Genomic DNA, 13,228 nt, shown 5'->3' on the forward strand with positions numbered 1-13,228 from the left:
TTCCTTCCTTCCTTCCTTCCTTCCTTCCTTCCTTCCTTCCTTCCTTCTTTCCTTCCTTCCTTTCTCCCTGGTTCTTACTATGACCCCAGCTGTCTTGAAAATCTCAGTCCTCCTACTTCAGCCTCCAAGTACTGGGATTATAGCAGTTTACCACCACACCAGGTTCACAAAACATTCTTGTCTCAAAATAGTGGCACAGGGTACTTTGAAAGAATGAAATAGGCAATATTTACTAATGTGTTTGTTTAATTATTGAATGTTAGAACAATTGAATGTATCAGGTCTTTTAAAAGAGCTTTAAGAGTTTGTAATTGTATTTTTATTTACAAGCATTTACTAAAATTACCTACTATATGCTGAACATTTAGTTACTGAGAGAACATGGAGTTGAATAAACTACACTAGCTGCTTCCCTGCCTCTCCTCCTTTTCCCTATTTCCTTCTTTCTCTTCTTTTTTTAAATTGTTGTTAGGGAGTTTTTGTTGTTTGTTTTGTATTTTCAGATAATAATTTATTATGTAGCCGAGGCTGACCTAAACTCAATTTTTCTGCTTTCACCTCTCAAGTCCTGGAATTACAGTTTAAGGTTACTGTGCCTGCTCCTTTCTGTCTCTAATGAAATGCCTAGTAAGGGAGTAACTGTATGGAGGTCTTCATTCATGTGTGGCCATATAGAACTTATGCTTCTGCTTAGGGGTTTATTGAGGATTGATTAACTATTCTCTATTATATGTGAGAATACTAGGCACCTCTCTGCATTTGGTTTCTGCTTTTGGTAAATTTTATCAAGCTATGATTCATGTGGAATAAAGTTGGCCAGGTTTAAGCATAAAATTCTGTAAGTTTTGACAAGTATTTATGTTTATATAACCATTATCCCAATTAAGATGTAGAATATTTCCACCATCCCCAAAATGTCCCTTACTAATTTTTGCGTTTAATCTATTTTAAAGAAAACAAGATTATACTTCCTAAAAATCACAATGAAAAGCAGGGCGCTTTTGGCTCACACCTGTAATCCTAGCTACTCAGGAAGCTGAGATCTGAGGATCACACCAAGCCAGGCTGGTCAGGAAACTCCGTGAGACTCTTATCTCCAATTAACCACCAGAAAACCGGAAGTGGTGCTGTGGCTGAAGTGGTAGAGTGCTTGCCTTGAGCTGAATTGCTCAGGGTCAGCGCCCAGGCCAGGAGGTCAAGCTCCACAACTGACCCCCCCCCAAAAAAAAATCATAATGAAAGGCATGATAACTGTGTTTCGTTGTTGTTGTTGTTGTTAGTCATGGCGCTTGATATCAGGACCTGGATGCTGTCTCTATGCTTTATCTCTCAAGGCTAGTGTTCTACCACTTTGAGCCACACTGCCACTTCCGGTTTTCTGGGGGGTTACTTGGAGAAAAGAGGCTCACAGACTTTCCTGACCAGTCTGTATTTGAACAGCAATCTCATATTTTAGCCTCCTGAGTAGCTAGAATTATAGGCATGAGGCTCCGGTACCCGGTTAACTGCATTTTTTTGTGATTATTTGGTCTGTGGTATTTTACCTAGAAAACATATTCAAAAAATTTTAAAGTTCTATAAATATATTTTACATAATCAAGTGCTGGAATAATTTTATTAACATGAACATTCACTTCTATTGTTTTTATCATGATACTTTGTAGAAACACCAATTTTTAAACATTTTTTCCCTTATCTATGCTATCTTGCTGCCTCCCTCCCCCTATCTATGATTCATTTGTCATCCCCTAGGCTGCCTGTATGGACCATTTCCAACTACATTCTGTAGTTGCTTCATGCTGTAGTACCAAGATGTTTCTTTTTCTCTAAAGGATGATGCATTGAGATAGTAAAACAAGTATAAAGAATGATTGGAATCTCAGGATTTGTCCAACATATATATTATTAGTCTCACAGCTGAGATAGAAAGCGGGGGAAAGGAAGGGTTAGAATAATTGTTGGAAATACTAAAAACATTCATGTTCTAGACTAAACATTGTATTCTCCCTTAATGTGTTGAAGTCCAAACTCCCAGTGTGACTGTATTTGGAAATAAGGTCTTTATTTATGGGAGAAATTAAGGTTAAATTAAGTCATATGGATAGGACTTTGTTCTTAGAGGATTATGTCCTGATGAAAAAAGACCATCTGAAATCTTGCTAGCTCTCTCTGCATATATACCAAGGAAGAGCCAGGAGAGCTCTTGAAAAGAAGGTGGTCATCAGCAAACCAGGAAGAGGAAACAAACCTTACTGTAAAGTTGATCTTGGACTTGTAGCTTCCAAAATTGTCAGAAATAAATTGCTGTTGTTTAAGCCTCCCTTTCCAAAAGCCTGTTTGTGATTGCTATAATGTATCTACTATCAAATAAAACTTTAAAACATTGGGGTTATTATAGACACTTTTTCTTTGATGAGGTAACAAGGTATTTTGAGTATTTCTTTCAATATGATATCTACCAAAAAACCTTTTAGCATGCTTACAAAAATCTCAAACCTTTATCCTATGCCTTTCAGTATTGTATATTTATGTTTGGTTTAGCACATCGTTCATAGAAATTGCATAAGTTAAACCTCATCCCAGAAAACACCCCAACTAATAAAAAAGTAGAACTCTAGTAAGTAGGTCTGCATAGAAGTATCCTTGTTTAGAAATCCTAACATCTATGTTGATTTCTGCTGCCTTTTTTTTGGGGGGGGTTGAATTTTCTGCCATATTTTCTTATTTCTTTACACATCTAATTAATTTTTATTGGATACTGGACACTGACTTTAACCTTGTCTTGTGCTGGTTACATGATTCTATTGCTTTACTTTAGCACAGTTTTATCATTTTGAGTCATGTTTTAATATTTACTAACAAAACTGGGGCAGAACTCTTCTTAATATCCTACGTAATATCCAGCTTTCCAGCTTGGTTTTATGGTATAGGCATCATTCCCAGACTTATATGAGTAGTATACATTTTCCCTCTAATCTATTGGGTAAACTCTTCCCCCCCTCTGGGATTTTCCTCACATACCTATGGTAATCAGAGTTTTGCTAAATATTTAAGGTAAAATCATCTTATGAACTTTGTCTGCTCTTGTCTTCCTAATTTTGCTTTTTGTCTTTTAACCCTTCCTGTTCTGTGGCCTGGAAACTTCCTCACAGAAAATAAGCTGAAGTCCACTTCATTTCTTTTTTCTGATAATTCCCTTTTTTCTATAAAATGAATCTTGAAAACTGATATTTGATAGATTGTGCCCATTTATTTGTGTTTTCAGATAGGAAAGTCAGTCTCATTCCTGTTTTACCATCTTAACCACATGTCCCTAATTTATTTTTCAAAACAGTTACTAGAAATATATTTTAATGCTAGGCACCAGTGGCTCACATCTGTAATCCTAACTACTCAGGAACCTGAGATCTGAGGATCAACGATTCAAAGCCCGGGCAGGAAAAATCCATGAAATTCTTTATCTCCAATTAACCACCAGAAAACCAGAAGTATCACTGTGACTTGAAGTAGTAGAAAGCTAGCTTTGAGTGAAAAAGCATAGGAGCAGCACCCAAACCCTGAGTTCAAGCCCCAAGATTGGCCAAATAAAAAAATACATTTTAATGTAATATATCGAGAGTGTGTATGTATATTTTATGGCACTATCATTTAGATTATTTTTCTTGCTTTGTTTAAACATTGTAAACCTTAATGCTGTGTTATTTATTTTCCCCTATTCTTCTCACTGTCAGTAATCAACCTTGTCTCTAGAGTTAAGACAATTACTGTCATTAGGAAATGTGTACCCTTCCTTCTTGAGAGTTTCTTTTTCTTCCTTTGAATGGCAGCAAATAACTTTCCTTCTTTTTCAAGAACATCCACTTACTGGTATACATGAATGTTTATTTCTTCCTCCTGTCAATCTTACTCCTATTTCCTATCTTATATTTCTTATTTTAATTTTTTCTTATTGAAGATATAAACATTGAAATTCCTTCAACCTAATCAAAACTTTAAAAAGAGAGTTATTGTACCTAAATTTCTCCAGATAGTAGTTTACACTTTCTTTTTTTTTCTTTTTGTCGGTCGTAGGGCTTGAACTCTGGGCCTGGGTGCTGTCCCTCAGCTCTTCAGCTCAAGGCGAGCACTCTACCACTTGAGCTACAGCGCCGCTTCTGGTTTTCTGGTGGCTTATTGGAGATAGGAGTCTCACGGTCCCTCCTGCCAGGGCTGGCTTTGAACCGCGATCCTCAGATCTCAGCCTCCTGAGTAGCTAGGATTACAGGCGTGAGCCACCAGCGCCTGGCTTAGTTTACACTTTCTATCTTCACTTTCATTCTATTAATTTCTCAACAAGCTGTAATCTATTTTTTACCTTTCTATTGAAGTTGTTCTCATTAAAGTATGCAATGACCTACTTCTTAATTGCTAAATCCACTGTATGTTTTTCAGTTTTTATCTCATGGGCCTATCTGTGTTAAAGTAGCTACTGTGAGGAGGTATAATATTTCTTACGCAGAGATTCTCATTAATATTTTACATTTAGAGTAGTCTATAACTTCTGATAACATCACCATCATTATTATTTTAATAACTTCCTTTGGGAGAACTCCAAAGTAAGTTATTTGTAAAGTCTCTTCCATTTTTAAAGCACACAAAGTCCCTGAAGTACTGTAGTACTTCTTACAATTGTACACAGGCAATATTAAGAAATGCAGCCATCTGTAGAGTTGGGGATTGCACAAAATGTAGCAGATTGTCTAAGTAAGCAATATTTTGGAAAAATATATCTAAAGAGAAAATTTTCTAGTTGAGAACATATTCTTTTTTATTATATATGTTCACATTTAGTAAAAAGAATTTCTACTAGAAGGTATAATTCAGAAGTTTGATAAGTAATAAATTTATTCAACAAGTAAAAATGTTGAACTGTCTCCATTAAGACTAAAGCTTCTATAGGAAATCTGCTTCTTTAATTATCTTTCTTTTTTTTGGGGGGGGGGTCTGGTCCTGGGGCCTGAACTCTGGGCCTGGGCGCTGTCCCTCAGCTCTTCAGCTCAAGGCTAACGCTATACCACTTGAGCCACAGCGCCACTTCTGGCTTTTTTCTTTTTGCTTATGTGGTGCTGAGGAATCGAACCCAGGGCCTCAAGCATGCAAGGCAAGCGCTCTACCACTGAACCACCTTCCCAGCCCTTTAATGATCTTTTCTAAGCTTTTTCCTGTTATTTTCTGTTGTAGTTTCTAAATAATAATGTTAGGTTATAGTACATGATAGAAACAAAACAAAACAAACATTACCATTTTGAACTCTGAAATGAAAACATTTCCCTTTGTAATTGGATGATTTTCCCAGAATAATCATAAATGTGCTTTATTGTTCTCCATAGTTCTCATCACTTTCTAAAGTATTTTATTATTTACCTCGTCAGACATTCCTACTGTCACCATCACCAGCTACCAGAATGTAAGCCCATAAGACTGACAGTGTTCGTGGCCATATCCTCAGTGAGTAGATGAGTACCTGGCACACAATAGGACTTCAATAAACAATAGAAAGGAAAGGAAGAGAAGAAGGGGAGAGAAGGGGAAAGGGTGACAGGCAGTGAGGTGCAGGCAATGTCCTTTTATGAAAACTTCAACACTTCAAAATATTTTATTGATGTATGCTTGCAATAGCTAGCAAGGATATCTCTTTTAAATGTCAAAAATGTGTTATGCAATATTAGTCTCTAAAAAAATCTCAAGGAAATTGTTCATAAAATTAAGAGACCAACTGTGGTACTTTGGGAAAACAAGAGTGAATAAAAAGTATCCAAAGAGATAAAGATGTTTAAGAGTTAGGATTTTGAGAGTAGAAATATTTTATGTTATAATGAGGATACTTTGTTTCAAAGAATCTTCCCACAGCTAAGTAATTATTCATTATGAAGGGCATTGTTTGCAACTTTGCATCTAAAACATCGCATTAACCATGCAATCAAGGTTAATAGCACCATTCTTTTTTAAAAATATGTTTTTATTGTAAAAATACTGTACAGGGAGGTTACAGTTACATGAGCAAGGTAATGAGTACATTTCCTATCAAGCATTGTTGTCCCCTTCTTTGTTTTTCCCCTACCATCCCTTCCCTCCCACCTCCACAACTACCCCTCCTTCCACCCTAAATTGTAAAGTTCATTTTTCAACATAGTGTCTTGTGTATCTCATTGTTACAATGGGTCAACCTGTATTCCTATTTAAGCATTTTGTTTTTCCCTTCCCCTCCTCAAATTAGAGAAGTATATATACAAGATGCAGGGCACCAACATCAAATACAGTGAAAACAGGTTATATCATGGGAGAGGAACATACAAAGAAACAAAAAAATCACATGTTACATAATAAATATGTTAGAAACAATAGCAAGAAAGGAAAAACAAGTTGTGTCCCTATCTTGGGGTTCATTTCACTTAATATCATCTTATATTGTACATAACTTTTGACCTTTTCTGCTTATCCCAGACACATACTAGTTATTGCAAATAAGGGAAACCATGGGACCTATGTTTCTTTGGGCCTGGCTTCACTTAATGTAATTTTTTCCAAGTGTTTCTGTTTCCTAACAAATGGGGCAATGTCATTCTTTCTGATGGAGGCATAGAATTCCACTGTGTTTATGTGTGTGTGTGGGGGGAGGTGGGTGGGTGTATGTGTGTATTATATATTATATATCTTACATTTTCTAGGCCCACTTATCTACTGTGGGGCATCTGGGTTGGTTCCATATCTTATCTATGGTAAATAATGCTGCAATAAACATAGTTGTGCTGGTAGCTTTAGTATGTCTTGTTTGTGATCATATGGGTAAATACCCAAAAGTGGGATTGCTGGGTCATAGGGGAGCTCTATGTGGAGTCTTTTGAGGAACCTCCATACTACTTTCCAAAGTGGCTGACCAAGTTTACACTCCCACCAACAATGCAGTAGGATTCCCTTCTGTCTATATCCCCTCCAGCAAGATGCTGCTGTTGTTCTTGATGATAGTCATCCTGACTGGGGTGAAGTAGAATCTCAATATTGTTTTGATTTGCATTGCTTTTATGGCTAGAGAGGTTGAGCATTTCTTCTTGTGTCATTGGCCATTCTTATTTCCTCTTCAGAGAAGTTTCTCTTTAAGTCTTTAGCCCACTTATTTATTGGGCAGTTGTTTCTTTGAGGATTTGTTATTGGGGGATTTAATTTTTTGAGTTTCCAGTATATTTTAGATATGATACCCTTATCCATTGTATGGCTAGTGAAGATCTTCTTCCAATCAGTGGGCTTTCTATTGATCTTGCTAGCTATGTCCTTTGCCATGCTGAAGCTCTGCAGCTTCATGCAATCCCATTTGTCCAAACTTTCTTTGATTTGTTGTGTTTCTGGGTCTCTATTAAGAAAATTTCGTCCTGTGTCAAGGAGACCTAGGGTTTCTCCTATTCCTTCCTGTAATGTTTTCAGGGTATCTACTTTGACATTGAGGTCTTTGATCCTTTTGGAGTTGATTCTGGAATAGCACTATTCTTAAGTAGTATTAGGCACCAAGAAATGGACAACATCCTTTCTAGGATAGATTTTTACTGAATTTTTGCTCATGTTGGCCTTGAACAGCAATTATCCAGCTCTCCATAATTCTTCCTTCTCTGCTTCTTGAGTAACTGGTATTACAGGTGTTTGCTACTTTGCCTACTCATTTTTTTAAAATAAGCATTTATAAGCTAAATGAGAGCCTGACATGAAGTACTTTTAGAAAAGTAGCCACTGATACGTGTTTAGATATGAACCACAGCGCCACTTCCAGCTTTTTTCTTTTGTTGCTTATGTGGTGCTGAGGAATTGAACCCAGGACCTCATGCATGTGAAGCAAGCAAATTCTACCACTGAGCCACCTTCCCAGCCTAGACCTTTCCTCTTTTTTAGTTTTTTATCTCATGCATTTTCTCATAGTGGTAGAAAGTTATCTGATACATGATAAAGTTGGACATGAAAAAAACAAGGTTACAGAAATGATTATCTTAGGATATTGCGAGAACTGTGAGAGTTCAGAGAGCTGGGTACCAGTGGCTCATGCCTGTAATCCTAGCTTCTTGGGATGCTCAAAATGGGAAGATCAACATTCAAGTCCAGGCTGGACAGAGATGTTAGCAAGACCCCTTTTCAAACTACAGCTGCATGCAGTAACACACCTGTTATCCCACACTATAAAGAAGGCTGAGATTAGGAGGGTGAGGAGGTATACTAGGTCCCAGGCCAGCCTAAGTAGAAAAATCCATGAAAAAACTTTTGGAAGCCAGACAGGTAGCAATTGCTTGTGGTCCCGTTGATGTAGTCTACAGTAAATATAGAATAAAGTCTACAGTAAATCCGTATTTGAAAGTAGATGTATGCAAAACTGCATGACCCTCAACATTTGACTTTCATATAATTTGTGTTGATATGAATGAAATATGATATGTTTTATTATGACAGATTCTAACATGACCCCTTATGACTCTCATGTCATCTGTTCTCCTTGAATAGAGGCAGGACCTTTTGTCCAACTTACAGAACATAATGAAGGGAAAGTCCCTGCTATGATTTGGTAACATAACATTTTAACTTCTGTCTTGCTATCAGGCTGGCTCTGTTATCTTTTTGTTTTACACATTTTAATGAAACAAGCATCTGTGTTAGAGAGGCCCACATAGCAAAGAAATAAGGATGGATTCCAGCCAACAGCAAGCAAGGAACTGTGGCCCTCAGCCCAACATCCCATAAGAAACTGAATTCTGCCAATAACCACATAAACTTAGAAATCGAATCATCCTTAATGTAGCCTCTAACTGGAACTCCACCCATGACTGACACCATGATTATCTCCTGAAGCAGAGTACCCCACTAACTCATGCCTGGATTTCTGAACACAGAAGCTAAGAGATAATAAAAATGTATGTTGTTAAAATGAGCAGCTATGCTATGGTAATTTGTTATTTGTTAGATAACAGAAAATATGTCAATTATCTCACAGAAATAATAAATTATTGGCTTTCTTTACTTTAATCATCTGAGTAAATTAGATATAATACCTTCCAGTTTATTGAAAACTGATTCAGATAGGAAAAGAAGTGAGCTTGAAATAGGTAATAGTCTACTTAGAAAAGAAACAACTAACTTACTTACAAAGGCTAATTCCCTCAGGCCAAGACATCCAGAGAGCATAACACGTTCTGTTAAAATATGACTGCAGCCTATACTAGGCTAATCTACTTCAAGTCCTTTGCATTTGCTATTTCTTCCTTCTGAATTGCTTCCCTCAGATATCCATATAGATTATGTCATTGCTTCATTAAGAGAGATTTCAATATATGAAATAGTCCTCATCACTCTTTCCTCTAAACTTTATTTTTCTTCCATGCACATTGATACTTGACATTTAATAAATGGTAAAAAATTATAGTCTGGTTCTGTTGCTTTGACCAAATCCCTAAGATTGAGTGATATGGTTTAAATATGAAATGTCTTCATAGGTTGAACCCTTCGTCCCCGACTGGTAGTACTGTTTTGAGAGGTAGTAACAATGTTAGGAGGTAAAGCTTACCTGAAGAAAGTAAGTCAGTTGGGACATGCCTGATCCCTAGTCCCTTTTCCCTTTCTCTGCTTCCTGTTAGTCTTGAGATGAGTAGCCTTTTTACTTGCTCCCAAGGCCTGACCCAGTTTCTCAAGTGCTGGCATTACAGACACTCGTCACCATGCCAACAACTGGCATTTAAAAAAAAGCATCACTTGAACACATCTTCACCCTGCAGTGTTGGGTAAATAAACTAAATAGTAAGATCATCTTTATATGTAAAAAAAAATTTATTTACTATATTTTATTGCTTTATCATTGTCTAATCATGTTATTATTTTACTTGCCAGCATCTGTGTTTTTGAAACAAGCCTTTGAAGGAGAATACCCCAAATTATTACGTCTTTATAATGACTTATGGAAGCGTCTTCAACATTATAGTCAATATATCCAAGGAAATTTTAATGCAAGTGGAACTGCTGACCTCTATGTTGACCTACAGCACATGGAAGATGACACACAAGATATTTTCATTCCAAAAAAGCCAGATTATGAGTATGTTTATTTAATTTGCCCTGCTGCCATTTAAGAATTTTTTTTAAAGTTTTCATTGTAAGTTAGAAATTTGGAATATACTAAGCTCTAAATATTTGTACTTATTGTTACTTATTTATATATTTTTTAAAAGAAAATTTTATGACTTTTTACTGAAGGAGACATACTTCACCAGTAAATGAACATTCAGGTACCTGGTAGAACCAGTGATAGTATAACACTGAATAAGGAAATTAGAAGATAAGAAATTAATATATTTGGTCATTGTTTTTAATTAATACTTTATTGTATTTGTAATTATTATTATTATTTTCTTGCCAGTCCTGGGGCTTGAACTCAGGGCCTGGGCACTATCCTTGAGTTTCTTTTGCTCAAGGCTAGTGCTCTACCACTTGAGCCATAACACCACTTCTGGCTTTTTCTATGTATGTGGTACTGAGGAATTGAACTCAGACCTTCATGCATGCTAGGCAAGCACTCTACCAGTAAGCCACATTCCTAACCCTGTACCTGTAATTATATCAGATAATATCATTATTGATAATTCACTGGCATAAATATGACAAAAGGAGCTGGGGAGATAAATCTTACGCTGGGATAGTTTTTTAGTCTGTGTATTAGGAACAAAACAGCTTATAAGCAAAACTACCTTAGATCCACTTGGATCACACACAAGTATGTAACCATAGTTAGGAATCACACTGGTGCTTTGTAAACTCAACCCAGTTGGGTTTCTTCCAGAATTGAAATGGAGTATTTTCAAATTTTTGTTGGGACACCAGATTAAGTGATTTCCTACAATGTTTTTCTTTAAACACTAGAATTATATTTGTTGTAGCAAGGCTAGCTAAAGGAGTAGCAAATGCTTTTCACCTGCCTTATTAAAGCATTGTTGTTTGAGGGCAGCCTAAGTACAAAAGCCTATTAGACTGTATCTCTAAATTAACTTGCCAAAGGCAAGACTCCAAGCATAGCTTAAGTAATAAGGGGCTCACTATTCAAGCAAGTCAAACAAGCAGAATTTCAAACCCCAGCACTACCCCTCCCACACACACAAAAAAAGTATTACTTTGTTTAAATGAATGGTCAGAGGTGGTGATATAGTCAGTGGTGGAAAAAAACAACTGAAGTGAAAAAAAAAAGCTACTGTATTTCATTTGGTGAGACTCCCTGTCACTCTTTGGGGATAGATTTGATGAAGAAGTTGGCGAGGAAAAGAGGGGAGAACTCTATGCAACTCTTCGAAAAACAGAACAAAACATGAAAAAAAATGAACAGACCTCAGAAAATATGGGAAACCATTAAATTCACTGATACGTATATAACAAGACTACCAAAAGGAGAAAACGAAACAGAATGAAAAAGACAAATACTCAAAGAAATAACTGAAAGCTTCCCAGATTTATTGCATACCAATGATGTATACATCCAGAGTGCTTAATACACTCCGAATTGGATTAATGGAAAAAAAAGTCAAATGTTATTTGACAAATATCAAAGACAAGGAGATGTTTCTGTGGAGTTTTAGGAAAAAATCCTAAAAGCAGCAAAAGAAAAAAACAACTAATCACTGGAAATTACTTATAGTAATATTTATAGCTCACTTCTCAGCAGACACAAGGAGGCCAGAACATGAACTAAAATCAAGAATGGACAATTTGGTGCTAGCATATCTGACTTTAAAATGTACTAGAAAAAGTTTCAGGCTAACAGCAAGTATTCCCAGATTTAAATTGACATTAACAAGAGCACCAGTAAATATAATTGAGAAATTTTAAAAGACATAAGTACTCATTTTCTTCTCTCAGCTGACTTTAAAACAATTGTATAAAACATACTCAGAACGTATTGTTGAGTCTGTAACATTTAGAAATGTAAAGTATGTCTAATATATGTGCCAATAACAGCACAAAGGAAATGAGTGGGTGTAGCAAATTTGTAATGACAGATGATAAAGAAATAATTACAACAGTTTATTGTTAGATTTATGATATCTTAGATATATCTATATCAATAATACCATGAAGATAAAGTATTAGGAATAAATTTAACAAAGAAGTACTGAACTATACCCTGAGATTTTTTTTTCTTGAATGAAGTTAAAGCAACAACAACAAAAAGAAAACTAGCCTACACTTAAAAATTTATAAATGAGGTAAATCCCTGTCAGAATCTCTAACTTTTAAAAAATAAATTAACAATTCTCATATTCATACAAAATTTCAAGTGACCCAGAATAGTAAAACAAAACCTTAATAAAGTGAATTCAGACTTCCCAGTTTTAATGCATCCTTGAAAGTCAGGTGGGTTTTTTTTGTTGCTATGACAAATACCTTGAGAGAAGCAATTTAAAAGAGGAAAATTTTATTTTGGCTTGCGATTGCTGAGGTTTTAGTTAGTTGGCTGGGCTCCATTTGTCTAGGCAAGGCAGGAATGTAATGGAGGCAAGATAGGGTAGAGAAAAGTTGTTCAGTTCAGGCAGCCAGGAAGCAGAGGAGAGAAATGACATGGGACAAACAATTTCTTTGAGGGAAACCCCAATGACCTATTTCCTCCAGCTAGGTCTCACCTCCTACTTTCTACCACTTGCTATCATAGTATGAATCCATCAAAGAATCCATTACCAAGTTCAGAGGCCTCATGATCTAGTCACTTTCCAAATCCAAGTGGCTAGAATTAAGTCCCCATGAACCTTGGAGGTATATTTTATATTCAAACAATAGTAGTTTGTTACTGGCACAAAGATATAGACAGGATTGAGAATATTAAAAAAATGATGTTAAGCTGATTTTCAAAAAGTATAAATATCATTCAGTATAGTTGTGTGTGTGTGTGTGTGTGTGTGTGTGTGTGTGTACGCGCACGCACTCCTGCGTGCACATGCCTTGCACCAGTCCCAGTCTCGAACACAGAGCCTGGCTCTGTGCATGAACTTTTTTACTCAAGGCTAGTATTCTACCACTTGAGCCACAGCTCCACATCTCAATTTGTGGTGGTTAATTGGAGATGAAGGTCTCATGGACTTTAAAGTTGGGGCTGGCTTCCAAACTCAGTCTTCAGATTTCAGCCTCATGAGTAGCTTCAATAATTGTTGTGAGCCACCAACACTTGGCATGAATAATCATTTTG

General features: G+C 36.3%; 1 protein-coding gene across 1 annotated transcript in view; it reads left to right on the forward strand.

The window, feature by feature from the left end:
* Positions 1 to 13,228, forward strand: part of Cog5 (component of oligomeric golgi complex 5) — a 206,515-nt gene that overhangs the window by 141,243 nt on the left and 52,044 nt on the right. The window contains exon 12 of the mRNA XM_013034737.1: positions 9,895 to 10,099. Within this exon, the coding sequence (XP_012890191.1) occupies positions 9,895 to 10,099 (205 nt within the window). The remainder of the gene's footprint in view (positions 1 to 9,894; positions 10,100 to 13,228) is intronic.

Source organism: Dipodomys ordii, unplaced genomic scaffold (assembly GCF_000151885.1).
Source record: "Dipodomys ordii isolate 6190 unplaced genomic scaffold, Dord_2.0 Scaffold195, whole genome shotgun sequence".
NCBI classification, from domain to species: domain Eukaryota; kingdom Metazoa; phylum Chordata; class Mammalia; order Rodentia; family Heteromyidae; genus Dipodomys; species Dipodomys ordii.